This window comes from Bos indicus x Bos taurus, chromosome 15 (assembly GCF_003369695.1).
Source record: "Bos indicus x Bos taurus breed Angus x Brahman F1 hybrid chromosome 15, Bos_hybrid_MaternalHap_v2.0, whole genome shotgun sequence".
NCBI classification, from domain to species: domain Eukaryota; kingdom Metazoa; phylum Chordata; class Mammalia; order Artiodactyla; family Bovidae; genus Bos; species Bos indicus x Bos taurus.
In genome coordinates, this window is record NC_040090.1 from 36,927,317 (window position 1) to 36,940,330 (window position 13,014).

Genomic DNA, 13,014 nt, shown 5'->3' on the forward strand with positions numbered 1-13,014 from the left:
TTGAATCTAACACACTTGATTAGAATTAGATAGGAATAGTATTAGCCTAATACTGGGTAGATGGTTAAGATTTTGAGAATCATTTCCCTTGTTTGTAATGTGATGATAATAAAACATATTTCACAAAAGAGTGAAAGAGAAAATGAGATGAAGTCCTAGATATTGGAGCACCATTCTCAGCAAGTGACAAGAGTTCAACAACTAAACAGTATGAAAATTTACATTATGTTAGCAAGCCTAGTGACAAATCAAGAGAGAATTTAAAAAACTCCTGGCAAAAAGTTTGTAAATCCACATGATAACTCTTTATATGAGACTCTATTTATGAAGACAGATTTGACTACAATGGACTGCATGATTTGAAGGCCACCAGAAAGTCCTAACCTATACATTTTGCCAAGTTACAGACTTCTTTTGATTCTCTGTCACAATTCAGGTGGAGGAGAACCTTAGAATTCTTCATCTGCAATGTAAATGAGGGTGGGTGCTAAACTGTTTCAGTTTTATCCAACTCTTTGTGACCCCATGGACTGTAGCCCACCAGGCTCCTCTGTTCATGGGGATTCTCCAGGCAAGAACACTGGATTGGGTTGCTATGCCCTCCTCCAGAAGATCTTCCCAACCCAGGGATCAAACCCAGGTATCCTGCAGTGCAGGTGGATTCTTTACCATCTGAGCCACCAGGGAAGCCCAAGAATACTGAAGTAACCTATATCTCTTCTCCAAGCAGCCCTCCCCTACTCTCTCATAATAGTTTATGCAAGACCATGTCATTGCTCATAGCACTTATTAGTATTATTGTTGTCCCAGAATGGTTTTAGTTCTCCCTACTTCAGAATAGAGATGGTTTCTAATTCACTTTGGTGACCCTAGTATCTAACAGCACCAAGGAGAAACTTTAAATGATGAGACAACAATGGCAACATTGAACTAGCCTGGAGGAAAGAGGGAATGTGTGCCTGGATTACTGCACTGAAGATGAAAAATGGAAACAGAAAGGAGATGGAAGGATTTTAAAGGTAGATCTCATCACCCTTACACTAATGCAATCAGAAGAATCAAGTTTCCTCCTGCTTGCTATTAGGTATTAGTCCAGCAGAGTTGGGTGGAATTGCTCTTCTCCTTTTAAAGTTGTTTCTTCCAGAATTTAGGAATCCTACTAATATGAAAACCTAAGAAATAGAGTAAACAAAAAGAAATTTTTACGAATAGCCCAAATCAAAATGACTTTTTAGAAAAATGTAAATTCACAAACATTATTTGCAGTGCCTAATTTTTAAAATCTATAATTAAAGCATAATAAATACAGCTGAAAAGTCAAGTTATGGTAGCTAGTGGTCTACAGTCATTTATCTGAGTCTCTAAGTTGTGTCAGGTTCTGCTGTTTATTAGCATGTACTGTTCAAATTAAATTGTAGATACTGTAGTTCAGGTATTCATTTTTAAATAGTGAAGAAACATGAGTATGAATTTAGAGACTCATCTGTTATAAAGAAGCTTCCTAAGTAGTTTTCTCCTCTTAATTTCTATAAAGATTTAACAGCTCTATTAAAAATACAGAATGAAGTGAGTCAGAAAAAGAAAAACAAATATCATATATTAATACATATATGTGAAACTTGGTGAAACAGTAGAGCTGAACCTATTTGCATGGAACGGATAAAGATCTAGTCAGAGAGAACAGATATGTGGATACAAGAGTGCTATGGGTGGATGAACTGGGAGATTGGGATTGCAATATATACTCTACCACGTGTAAAATAGCTAGCTAGTGGGAACCTGCAGTATAGTACAGGGAGCTCAGCTCAGTGCTCTGTGATGACTTAGGTAAGACGGCAGTAGAGGTGGTGAGAGGGAAGGAGATTCAAGAGGGAGAAGATATATGTGTACATACAGCTGATTCATTTTATTGTACAGAAGAAACTAACAAAATATTATAAGCAAATATATACTCTATTAAAATATTATAAATAAACCTTGAACAAATCAAACACTACAAAGAAATCATAGCACCTCAGCCTTCTGAATTGTTTAAAGTAATGTGAATATCACATAAGATATACACAAAAATTCACTTAGTGATGGATAATCTGCCAGGACGCATAAGTCACTTAAGTAAAGCAATTTGTTCTGTCTCTACGTATCTTGAACCAGTAGCTAATTTTTATTCCAATTTTACAGATCACTAAAAGGAAGGTGCAGGAATATTTGACAAAATATGACAGCACACCAAAATGGCAGCACCTCCACTGAGTTTTCAGACTTCTATCTGAACTGTTTTGTCAGGTCCCCCAGCTGGCAGCACTGGCTGTCCCTGCCCCTTAGCCTCCTCTTCCTCCTGGCCATGGGTGCCAACACCATCCTCCTGATCACCATCCGGCTGGAGGCCTCTCTGCACGAGCCCATGTACTACCTGCTCAGCCTCCTCTCCCTGCTAGACATGGCGCTCTGCCTCACCGTCATCCCCAAGGTCCTGGCCATCTTTTGGTTTGACCTCAGGTCCATCAGCTTCTTTGCTTGCTTCCTTCAGATGTTCACCATGAATAGTATCTTTGCCATGGAGTCCTGCACATTCATGGTCATGGCCTATGACCGCTATGTGGCCATTTGCCATCCTCTACGATACCTGTCCATCATTACTGACCAATTTGTAGTCAAAGCAGCCATTTTTATTTTGGCCAGAAGCATCTTTTTGACAGTACCCATCCCCATTCTTTCAGGATGTCTCCATTATTGTCTGGAAAATGTCATTGAGAACTGCCTCTGTGCCAATATGTCTGTCTCCAAGCTCTCCTGTGGTGATATTATCATCAATCGTCTCTACCAATTTGCTTGTGGATGGACTCTGCTGGGATTTGACCTCATCCTCATCTTCCTCTCCTACACCCTCATACTAAGGGCTGTTCTGAAACTCAAGTCAGAGGGAGCTGTGGCCAAGGCCTTAAGCACATGTGGCTCCCACTTCATCCTGATCCTCTTCTTTAGCACTGTCCTTCTGGTTTTTGTCTTCACTCTTGTGGTAGAAAAAAAAGTGTCCTCTGACGTGCCAGTCTTGCTCAATATCCTCCACCACGTCATCCCTCCAGCCCTCAACCCCATTGTCTATGGGGTGCGAACCCAGGAGATCAAGCAAGGAATCCAGAGATTACTGAAGAAAGGTTGGTAACTAGGACAAGTGGATCTTTGCATTCCTAAAATAGGATGGCTTTGAGTCAATAGTGGATGAGTGGATTGAAGTTTGGATCTATGAATTTTAATCTCAAACTGTACAAATTGTCTTTGTTTTCTCTTTTAATAAAGCTTTAGTTTCTTTTAGAGTTTCTCTTTCTCTCACTCCTCAAAACTGAATCTTCATGATCATTTCTCCCCTTTCCCACACTTTTTATCCAAATGTGCAAAATAATAAATGTCCTTAAGCAGATTCTAAAGGGAGAGATTTATGTTCCTGAATAAAGTGAAAGTGTTAGTCACTCAGTCATGTCCCACTCTTTGCAGCTACATGGACTATAGCCTGCCAAGCTCCTCTATCCGTGGGATTCTCCAGGCAAAAATACTGGAGTGGGTAGCCATTCCCTCCTTCAGGGGCTCTACCTGACCCAGGGATTGAACCCAGGTCTCTGGCATTGCATGCAGATTCTTTACCTGAGCCACCAGGGAAGTCCTGAAAAAAAAACTTTTAATATGCCATATATTTCATATTCTTGTGTAAACAATTGTGGGTGTTTTGTGGGCTATATTATATAATTTGTAATGTGTTCTTATTCTTATTTCCACTAAATATTACATATTAGAGACAAAGACATAGGAGCTGAAACTTTAACCCTGAATAGTGGAAGGTTACTATTGGTCTCTGTGTGCTTATTCAGTCACTTCAGTCATCCAACTCTTTCCAACCCCATGGACTGTAGCCCACAGGCTTTTCTGTCCATGGAATTATCCTGGCAAGAATACTGGAGTAGGTTGCCACTTCCTACTCTAACTGGTATGTATATGGGTCTTTTTCTCTCCGTCTCCAACCATATCACAAGCTTCCTTCTCACTGCCTTACTGTCTCTCCTCTTCTCTTCTCCAGGAGTGTGCATTGCAAAAGGGCACAGTTTGTTTGTTTTTTTTCTGAATGCTCTTGTGTGTAACAACTATCATAAAGTTTTAGCAGATTTAAGAGACTACTAAATTTTTTCCCCAAAGTGTCTGCGCTTTGGACATGCATCTCTTGAATCCAAAAGATATGCAAAGACAGCTATGTGAATGATATGCAAACACAGCTATGTGAATGAGTTAAAGAATTGTTAAGTAATATAATATATGATTCAGTAATAGTACTTGCAGATATAACAAATTATATAGAAATTATTTCTTATTAATTTTACAGTTTCTAAACACATTTGTGTCCTGGGAATTCTGTTAACTATTAAGATACAAAAATAAATCAAACATTAGTATTGCTTTTGGGAGTTCAAAGTTGGACTAGGAAGAATGCAAATAATAATTCCAGAAATATATTCTTCTCAAATGAAAAGGCTGAGAAATGGAATCATGTGCTTCTATGGGCATTAAGGTGCTGGACAATATAGGAAAGCATCAGACAGAGTTAGAAGGTCTGAGTTGTAAGCTTTGCACAACAACACACACACAAAAATTAATTTTCTGGGAACAAGTGAGTTAGTCTCACTGTGTTTCATGTTACTCTATTACTTGAAAATAGTGAATAATTTGTTTAGAAGATCCTTTCTACATATAAGATTTGTGCCTCAGTGACAACATGCAAGTGTGTGATATCATTTTTACCATGGAAGGAAAATCTCACAAAGTTTAGCACTATCCCCAAAGTCTGATTCTTTCAATCACCACTGAAAGCATCAGAATACATCTCTTGACCTACTTAAACTTTCATCCTACAAACATCTATTGATTTCTTTTTCTTCTTACTCTCATAATGAAAAAGAAAAAAATTACTATTTGATTTCTTTGCTCCTCTTTAGCACCAGGAGCAAATATTTTAAAAACAAGCATGCACTTACATAAGAAGCAATAAGTATAAGCATATATCAGTATTTTATTGGTGAAAATGGATTCTCAAAAGTAGAAAGCAATCTGTAAAGATACTACTTGGTTCATACTATAGATAACCTTTTTCATTATTACTTGAAGATCTCCTACAAAACCCATTCACTAAAAGATTTCAATATTAAAAAATGTCATGGTTTAAAAAAAAAAATGTCATGGTTTAAAATTGTATAACTGGCTACCAAGGTGAAAGTTTTACAAATATAGATATAATATCATCTAACTTAAATATAAGATTTTACCTATTATGAATGAAACTGTTATGAACATGTAAGTCCAGACTTTTGTGTGGATATATGTTTTATGTCTCCTTAGTGTTACAAGTACATTGCAAAGATTGTATATGATTAAGGGTATGATTAAATTTCTAGCAGATTGCCAAACTGCTTTGAATATCTTTGTTCCATTTTACTTTCCCACCAACTGTGAGAAACCAGTTCTTACTTCCTCCACATCCGTGCCAACACTTGGTGTTGTCAGTCTCTTTAAAATTCAACCCTTCTAGTAGTTGTGCAGTAGCATCTCTTTGTTGTTGTTCAGTAGCCCCATCCTGTCTGACTCTTTGAGACCCCATGGACTGCAGCACATGAGGCTTCCCTGTCCTTCACCACCTCCTGGAGTTTGCTCAAAAATCTACTTTTTGTGTTGTTCTAGTTGGCTGTTTAAATGGTTTGTTTTGAAAACAGTCTATTGAAGTCTTTTATTTTTAAATTGGGTTATTTATTTTATACATACATAATAGCATTATAAATTCTAGAAAAGAATACTAGAATATTCATATTTTTATACAATATAAATTCTAGAAATATCCATCATGAAAATTTCTCACAACCTATGGTTTGCTTGCTTTCTCATTTCCCCATGTTTTATTTTTTAAAGAGCTGTTGTTTTAAATTTTGATGAAATATAACATCATTATTAGGTCTTTCAGAGAAGGCAATGGCAACCTACTCCAGTACTCTTGCCTGGAAAATCCCATGGACGGAGGAGCCTGGTGGGCTGCAGTCCATGGGGTCGCTCAGAGTCAGACCCGATTGAGCAGCTTCACTTTCACTTTTCACTTTCATGCATTGGAGAAGGAAATGGCAACCCACTCCAGTGTTCTTGCCTGAAGAATCCCAGGGATGGGGGTGCCTGGTGGGCTACACAGAGTTGGACACAACTGAAGCGACTTAGCAGCAGCAGCAGCATTAAGTCTTTTGATGCACTTTTTGTCTAATTAAGAAATATGACCAGTCTTGGGGCTTCCCAGTGGTAAGGAATCCATCCATCAATGCAGGAGATGCAAGATCCCGGGGTCAGAAGATCTCCTGGAGAAGGAAATGACAACAGCTCCGATATTCTTGCCTGGGAAATTCCATGGACAGAGGAACCTGGCAGCAGGCTACAGTCCACAGAGTCGCAAAGAGTCAGACATGACTGAGCACGCACACGCGATCTATCTTAAGTTTATAAAGACTTCTCCAACAGTTTCTAATAATTTTTACTTTAAGATTTTAGGTGTAAGTCTATAGCCTAAGGTTTGTATGTGGTATTGGATAATGACTTCTGCTTTTTTTTTTCTTCAAATGGAAATACATTGTTCCAGCAGCGTTTGCTGAAAAGACTATAATTTCTCCCCTTGAATTACCTTAGGCTCTTAGTCAAAAGGCAATATTCATTAATGAATAGGTCTATTTCTGGACCCGCAATTCTTTTCCATTATTCCAGTCTATGTATACTTACGTGGAAAGCATAATGTCTTGATTACTTTGCCACATTTTATGTAATGAAATGAGATAGTGTGAGTGCTCCGAAGTTGTTCCTTGCTAAAATTGTCCTTACTCTTTTATGTCCTTTTTGTTTTCATACAAATTTTAGAAAAAACTTTCAAATTTCTACAAAAATGCTGCTATGATTTTTGTTTAGGATTACATTGAATCTACAGATCAGTTTGATCTGATAGATAGAGTGCCTGATGAACTATGGAATGAGGTTCGTGACATTGTACAGGAGACAGGGATCAAGACCATTCCCATAGAAAAGAAATGCAAAAAAGCAAAATGGCTGTCTGGGGAGGCCTTACAAATAGCTGTGAAAAGAAGAGAAGCAAAAAGCAAAGGAGAAAAGGAAAGATATAAACATCTGAATGCAGAGTTCCAAAGAATAGCAAGAAGAGATAAGAAAGCCTTCTTCAGCAATCAATGCAAAGAAATAGAGGAAAACAAAAGAATGGGAAAGACTAGGGATCTCTTCAGGAAAATCAGAGCTAACAAAGGAACATTTCATGCAAAGAAGAGCTCGATAAAGGACAGAAATGATATGGACCTAACAGAAGCAGAAGATATTAAGAAGAGATGGCAAGAATACACACAAGAACTGTACAAAAAAGAGCTTCACGACCCAGATAATCACGATGGTGTGATCACTCACCTAGAGCCAGACATCCTGGAATGTGAAGTCAAGTGGGCCTTAGAAAGCATCACTACGAACAAAGCTAGTGGAGGTGATGGGGTTCCAGTTGAGCTATTCCAAATCCTGAAAATGATGCTGTGAAAGTGCTGCACTCAATATGCCAACAAATTTGGAAAACTCAGCAGTGGCCACAGGACTAGAAAAAGTCAGTTTTCATTCCAATCCCAAAGAAAGGCAATGCCAAAGAATGCTCAAACTACCACACAATTGCACTCATCTCACACGCTAATAAAGTAATGCTCAAATTTCTCCAAGCCAGGCTTCAGCAATATGTGAACCGTGAACTTCCTGATGTTCAAGCTGGTTTTAGAAAAGGCAGAGGAACCAGAGATCAAATTGCCAACATCCGCTGGATCGTGGAAAAAGCAAGAGAGTTCCAGAAAAACATCTATTTCTGCTTTATTGACTATGCCAAAGCCTTTGACTGTGTGGATCACAATAAACTGTGGGAAATTCTTCAAGAGATGGGAATACCAGATCACCTGATCTGCCTCTTGAGAAATTTGTATGCAGGTCAGGAAGCAACAGTTAGAACTGGACATAGAACAACATACTGGTTGCAAATAGGAAAAAGAGTTCGTCAAGGCTGTATGTTGTCACCCTGTTTATTTAACTTATATGCAGAGTACATCATGAGAAATGCTGGACTGGAAGAAACACAAGCTGGAATCAAGATTGCCAGGAGAAATATCAATATCCTCAGATATGCAGATGACACCACCCTTACGGCAGAAACTGAAGAGGAACTCAAAAGCCTCTTGATGAAAGTGAAAGTGGAGAGTGAAAAAGTTGGCTTAAAGCTCAACATTCAGAAAACGAAGGTCATGGCATCCGGTCCCACCAGTTCATGGGAAATAGATGAAGAAACAGTGGAAACAGTGTCAGACTTTATTTTTCTGGGCTCCAAAATCACTGCAGATGGTGACTGCAGCCATGAAATTAAAAGACACTTACTCCTTGGAAGGAAAGTTATGACCAACCTAGATAGCATATTCAAAAGCAGAGACATTACTTTGCCAATAAATGTTCGTCTAGTCAAGGCTATGGTCTTTCCTGTGGTCATGTATGGATGTGAGAGTTGGACTGTGAAGAAGGCTGAGCGCCGAAGAATTGATGCTTTTGAACTGTGGTGTAGGAAAAGACTCTTGAGAGTCCCTTGGACTGCAAGAAGATCCAACCAGTCCATTCTGAAGGAGATCAGCCCTGGGATTTATTTGGAAGGAATGATGCTAAAGCTGAAACTCCAGTACTTTGGCCACCTCATACAAACAGTTGACTCATTGGAAAAGACTATGATGCTGGGAGGGATTGGGGGCAGGAGGAGAAGGGGACGACAGAGGATGAGATGGCTGGATGGCATCACTGACTCGATGGACGTGAGTCTGAGTGAACTCCGGGAGTTGGGAGGCCTGGTGTGCTGTGATTCATGGGGTGGCAAAGAGTCGGACAGGACTGAGTGACTGATCTGATCTGATCTGAATGTCCTGAAAATATTGCACCTTCAAACTCATGCAAATATATTTACATTTTTTAAGGGTTTCCAGGTGCCAAGAGTGCTAAAGAACCTGCCTGTCAATGCAGAAGACATACAGACAGGGGTTCGATCCCTGGGGTGGGCATGGCAACGCACTCCAGTATTTTGCCTGGAGAATCCCAAGGACAGAGGAGCCTGGTGAGCTACAGTCCACAGGGTTGACATGAACTGGACATGATGAAGCTACTTAGAACTCATGAATTCATATTTTTTATATTTTCTTAATTTATAGCAGCAATACTTTTAGTCCTGTACAGATCTCACATATATTTTTTAAAACTTTTCCTAAGAATTATACTGTAATACTATTTTCAATTTTTCAAGTTCATTTTCCAATGGTTTGCTTCTAGTACATAAAAATATTGATTTTTATCTGTTGATCTTGCATTCTGAGATTTTTGCAGTTTTAAAAATTGAATTTGAAAGACTTTCCACATACTTGATATGGTCTTCTTTAAATAAGACAATTTTGCTTCATTATTCCCAAACCATATGCTTTTTTCCTTTCATTTATTGCACTGCTTAGGAAATCCAGTACAATGTAAGCTGCAAAGGGTGTACACACAGCACACACATTATGAAAGGATATTGAATTTTGTTAAATGTTCTTCTGATTTAATTAAGATAGTTATATATTTTCCCTCTACTTTGTTGATATAAATAACTAGATCAATTTATATTTTATTGTTCAGTTCATTTCAGTTGCTCAGTCGTGTCCGACTCTTTGCCACCCCATGAATCACAGCACGCCAGGCCTCCCTGTCCATCACCAACTCCCGGATTTCACTCAAACTCACATCCATCAAGTCAGTGATGCCATCCAGCCATCTCATCCTCTGTCGTCCCCTTTTCCTCCTGCCCCCAATCCCTCCCAGCATCAGAGTCTTTTCCAATGAGTCAACTCTTTGCATGAGGTGGCCAAAGTACTGGAGTTTCGGCTTTAGCATCATTCCTTCCAAAGAACACCCAGGACTGATCTCCTTTAGGATGGACTGGTTGGATCTCCTTGCAGTCCAAGGGATTCTCAAGAGTCTTCTCCAACACCACAGTTCAAAAGCATCAATTCTTCGGCACTCAGCTTTCTTTGCAGTCCAACTCTCACATCCACACATGACCACTGGAAAAACCATAGCCTTGACTAGACAGACCTTTGTTGACAAAGTAATGTCTCTGCTTTTGAATATGCTATCTAGGTTGGTCATAACTTTCCTTCCAAGGAGTAAGCGTCTTTTAACTTCATGGCTGCAGTCACCAACTGCAGTGATTTTGGAGCCCAAAAAAATAAAGTCTGACACTGTTTCCTCTGTTTCCCCATCTATTTCCCATGAAGTTAGATCAACCAAAAACAGATGACTGGATAAAGAAGATGTGATATATAGATAGATAGATAGATGGCAACAAAATTGAATGGACTTGATAAGGTATTATGCATAGACAAATAACTGAGATAGAGCAAGACAAACATCATGTGATATCATGTGTATGTGAAACCTAAAAAGTAAAACTAGTGAATATAACAAGATAGCAACAGACCCATAGATATAGATAACAAACTGAAACAGAGTATAACATTTAAAAATTGTGAATCACTAAGTGGATCACCTAAAACTTACATATTATTGCAAATCAACTATAGGTCCATTAAAAAAAATTTTTAAGTATGTTTATAAGCCATAACTAAAAAAAAACTTCCAGCACTTATGTTTTTTTAAGATACGTGCAGTGAGGTGTGTGTGTGTTTGAATGCTCAGTGGTGGCTGATTCTTTGTGAGCCCATGGACTGCTCTTCTGTCCATGGAATTTCCAGGCAAGAATGCTAGAAAGGGTTGCCATTTCCCCCTCCAGGGTATCTTCCCAACCCAAGAATCAAACCTGATCTCCTGAGTCTGTTGCATTGGCGGGCAGATTCTTTACCACTGAGCCACCTGAGTTCAGTTCAGTTCAGTTCAGTTGCTCAGTTGTGTCTGACTCTTTGTGATCCCATGAACCATAGCACACCAGGCCTCCCTGTCCATAACCAACTCCTGGAGTGTACCCAAACTCATGTCCATGGAGTCAGTGATGCCATCTAACCATCTCATCCTCTGTTGTCTGCTTCTCCTCCTGCCCTCAATCTTTCCCAGCATCAAGGTATTTTCAAATGATTCAGCTCTTCATTCACATCAGGTGGCCAAAGTATTCAAGTTTCAGGTTCAACATCAGTCCTTCCAATGAAAACCCAGGACTGATCTCCTTTAAGACAGACTGGTTGGATCTCCTTGCAGTCCAAGGGACTCTCAAGAGTCTTCTCCAACACCATAGTTCAAAAGCATCAATTCTTTGGCACTCAGCTTTCTTTATAGTCCAACTCTCACATCCATACATGACCACAGGAAAAACCATAGCCTTGACTAGATGGACCTTCGTTGACAATGTAATCTCTCTGCTTTTTAATATGCTGTCTAGGTTGGTCATAACTTTCCTTCCAAGGAGTAAGCATCTTTTAATTTCATGGCTGCAGTCACCATCTGCAATGATTTTGGAGCCCAGAAAAATAAAATCAGCCACTGTTTCCAATGTTTCCCTATCTATTTGCCATGAAGTGATGGGACCAGATGCCGTGATCTTTGTTTTCTGAACGTTGAGCTTTAAGCCAACTTTTTCACTCTCCACTTTCACCTTTGTCAAGAGGCTCTTTAGTTCTTCACTTTCTGCCATAAAGGTGGTGTCATCTGCATATCTGAGGTTATTGATATTTCTCCCAGTAATCTTGATTCCAGCCTGTGCTTCTTCCAGCCCAGTGTTTCTCATGATATACTCTGCATATAAGTTAAATAAGCAGGGTGACAATATACAGGCTTGACGTACTCCTTTCCCTATTTGGAACCAGTCTGTTGTTCTATGTCCAGTTTTAACTGTTGCTTCCTGACCTGCATACAGATTTCTCAAGAGGCAGGTCAGGTGGTTATCCCATCTCTTTCAGAATATTTCGCAGTTTATTGTGACCCGCACAGTCAAAGGCTTTGGCATAGTCAGTAAGGCAGAAACAGATGTTTTTTTCTGGAACTCTCTTGCTTTTTCCATGATCCAGCAGATGTTGGCAATTTGATCTCTGGTTCCTCCGCCCTTTCTAAAACCATCTCGAACATCTACAAGTTCACGGTTCACGTATTGCTGAAGCCTGGCTTGGAGAATTTTGAGCATTACTTTACTAGGGTGTGAGATGAGTGCAATTGTGCAGTAGTTTGAGCATTCTTTGGCATTGCCTTTCTTTGGGATTGGAATGAAAACTGACCTTTTCCAGTCCGGTGGCCATTGCTGAGTTTTCCAAATTTGCTGACATATTGAGTGCAGCACTTTCACAGCACTTTCACAGGCAGCTGCATAGCCCAGGAGTGGTGGAGAGGAGATACCCCATTGAGCCACCCGGGAAGCCCTAAATAAACATACCTGAGATTAATTATCAAGACATATTTTAAGTAAAATGGAGATTTCACTTTTCAGAAGGGAAAAGAAATAGGATGTTGAGATATGCAGAAGAAAGTGAAATAAAAATAAAACAAAAGAAGTACCTTAAGGAAATGGATGATGCTTGCTTCCATAATTTGAAAAGCAGGAATAATATAGGTGAGGTTAAAAATGAAAATAAAAATAAAAGAGCAAATCATGCTTCCTAATAACCAGCTGTATACAAATACCGTTTAAGAATATTTTATGCACCAAAGATTATTGTTGTATTTTCTCTCTGAAAAATACATTGTTTTTTCTAGATAATATTTTCTTAATTTTCTTTTGCATTTTTATCAGTATTATGCCATGATAAATTTACATCAATCCATTCAATAGCATGATTTTGGAAGTCCTTGTATATTAAACATATTTCAGGAATTCCATGAGAACTTCTGAGTGAGTTTATAGAATCTATGGAAAGTGCCAGAAGTGTATATGCAAAATGGCATGAACATGTAAGGATGAATGTT

General features: G+C 39.0%; 1 protein-coding gene across 1 annotated transcript; it reads left to right on the forward strand.

Moving 5' to 3' along the window:
- The first annotated feature begins 2,218 nt into the window (after positions 1-2,218).
- LOC113904826 (olfactory receptor 56A3-like) lies at positions 2,219-3,166 on the forward strand. The gene has a single exon (XM_027561916.1). It carries the CDS (start codon positions 2,219-2,221, stop codon positions 3,164-3,166), a length of 948 nt encoding a protein of 315 aa, XP_027417717.1.
- Positions 3,167-13,014: the final 9,848 nt, after the last annotated feature.

Bases quoted from the DNA above. Each gene is read 5' to 3' on its own strand.
- LOC113904826 (XM_027561916.1), top strand. From the start codon at position 2,219: ATGACAGCACACCAAAATGGCAGCACCTCCACTGAGTTTTCAGACTTC.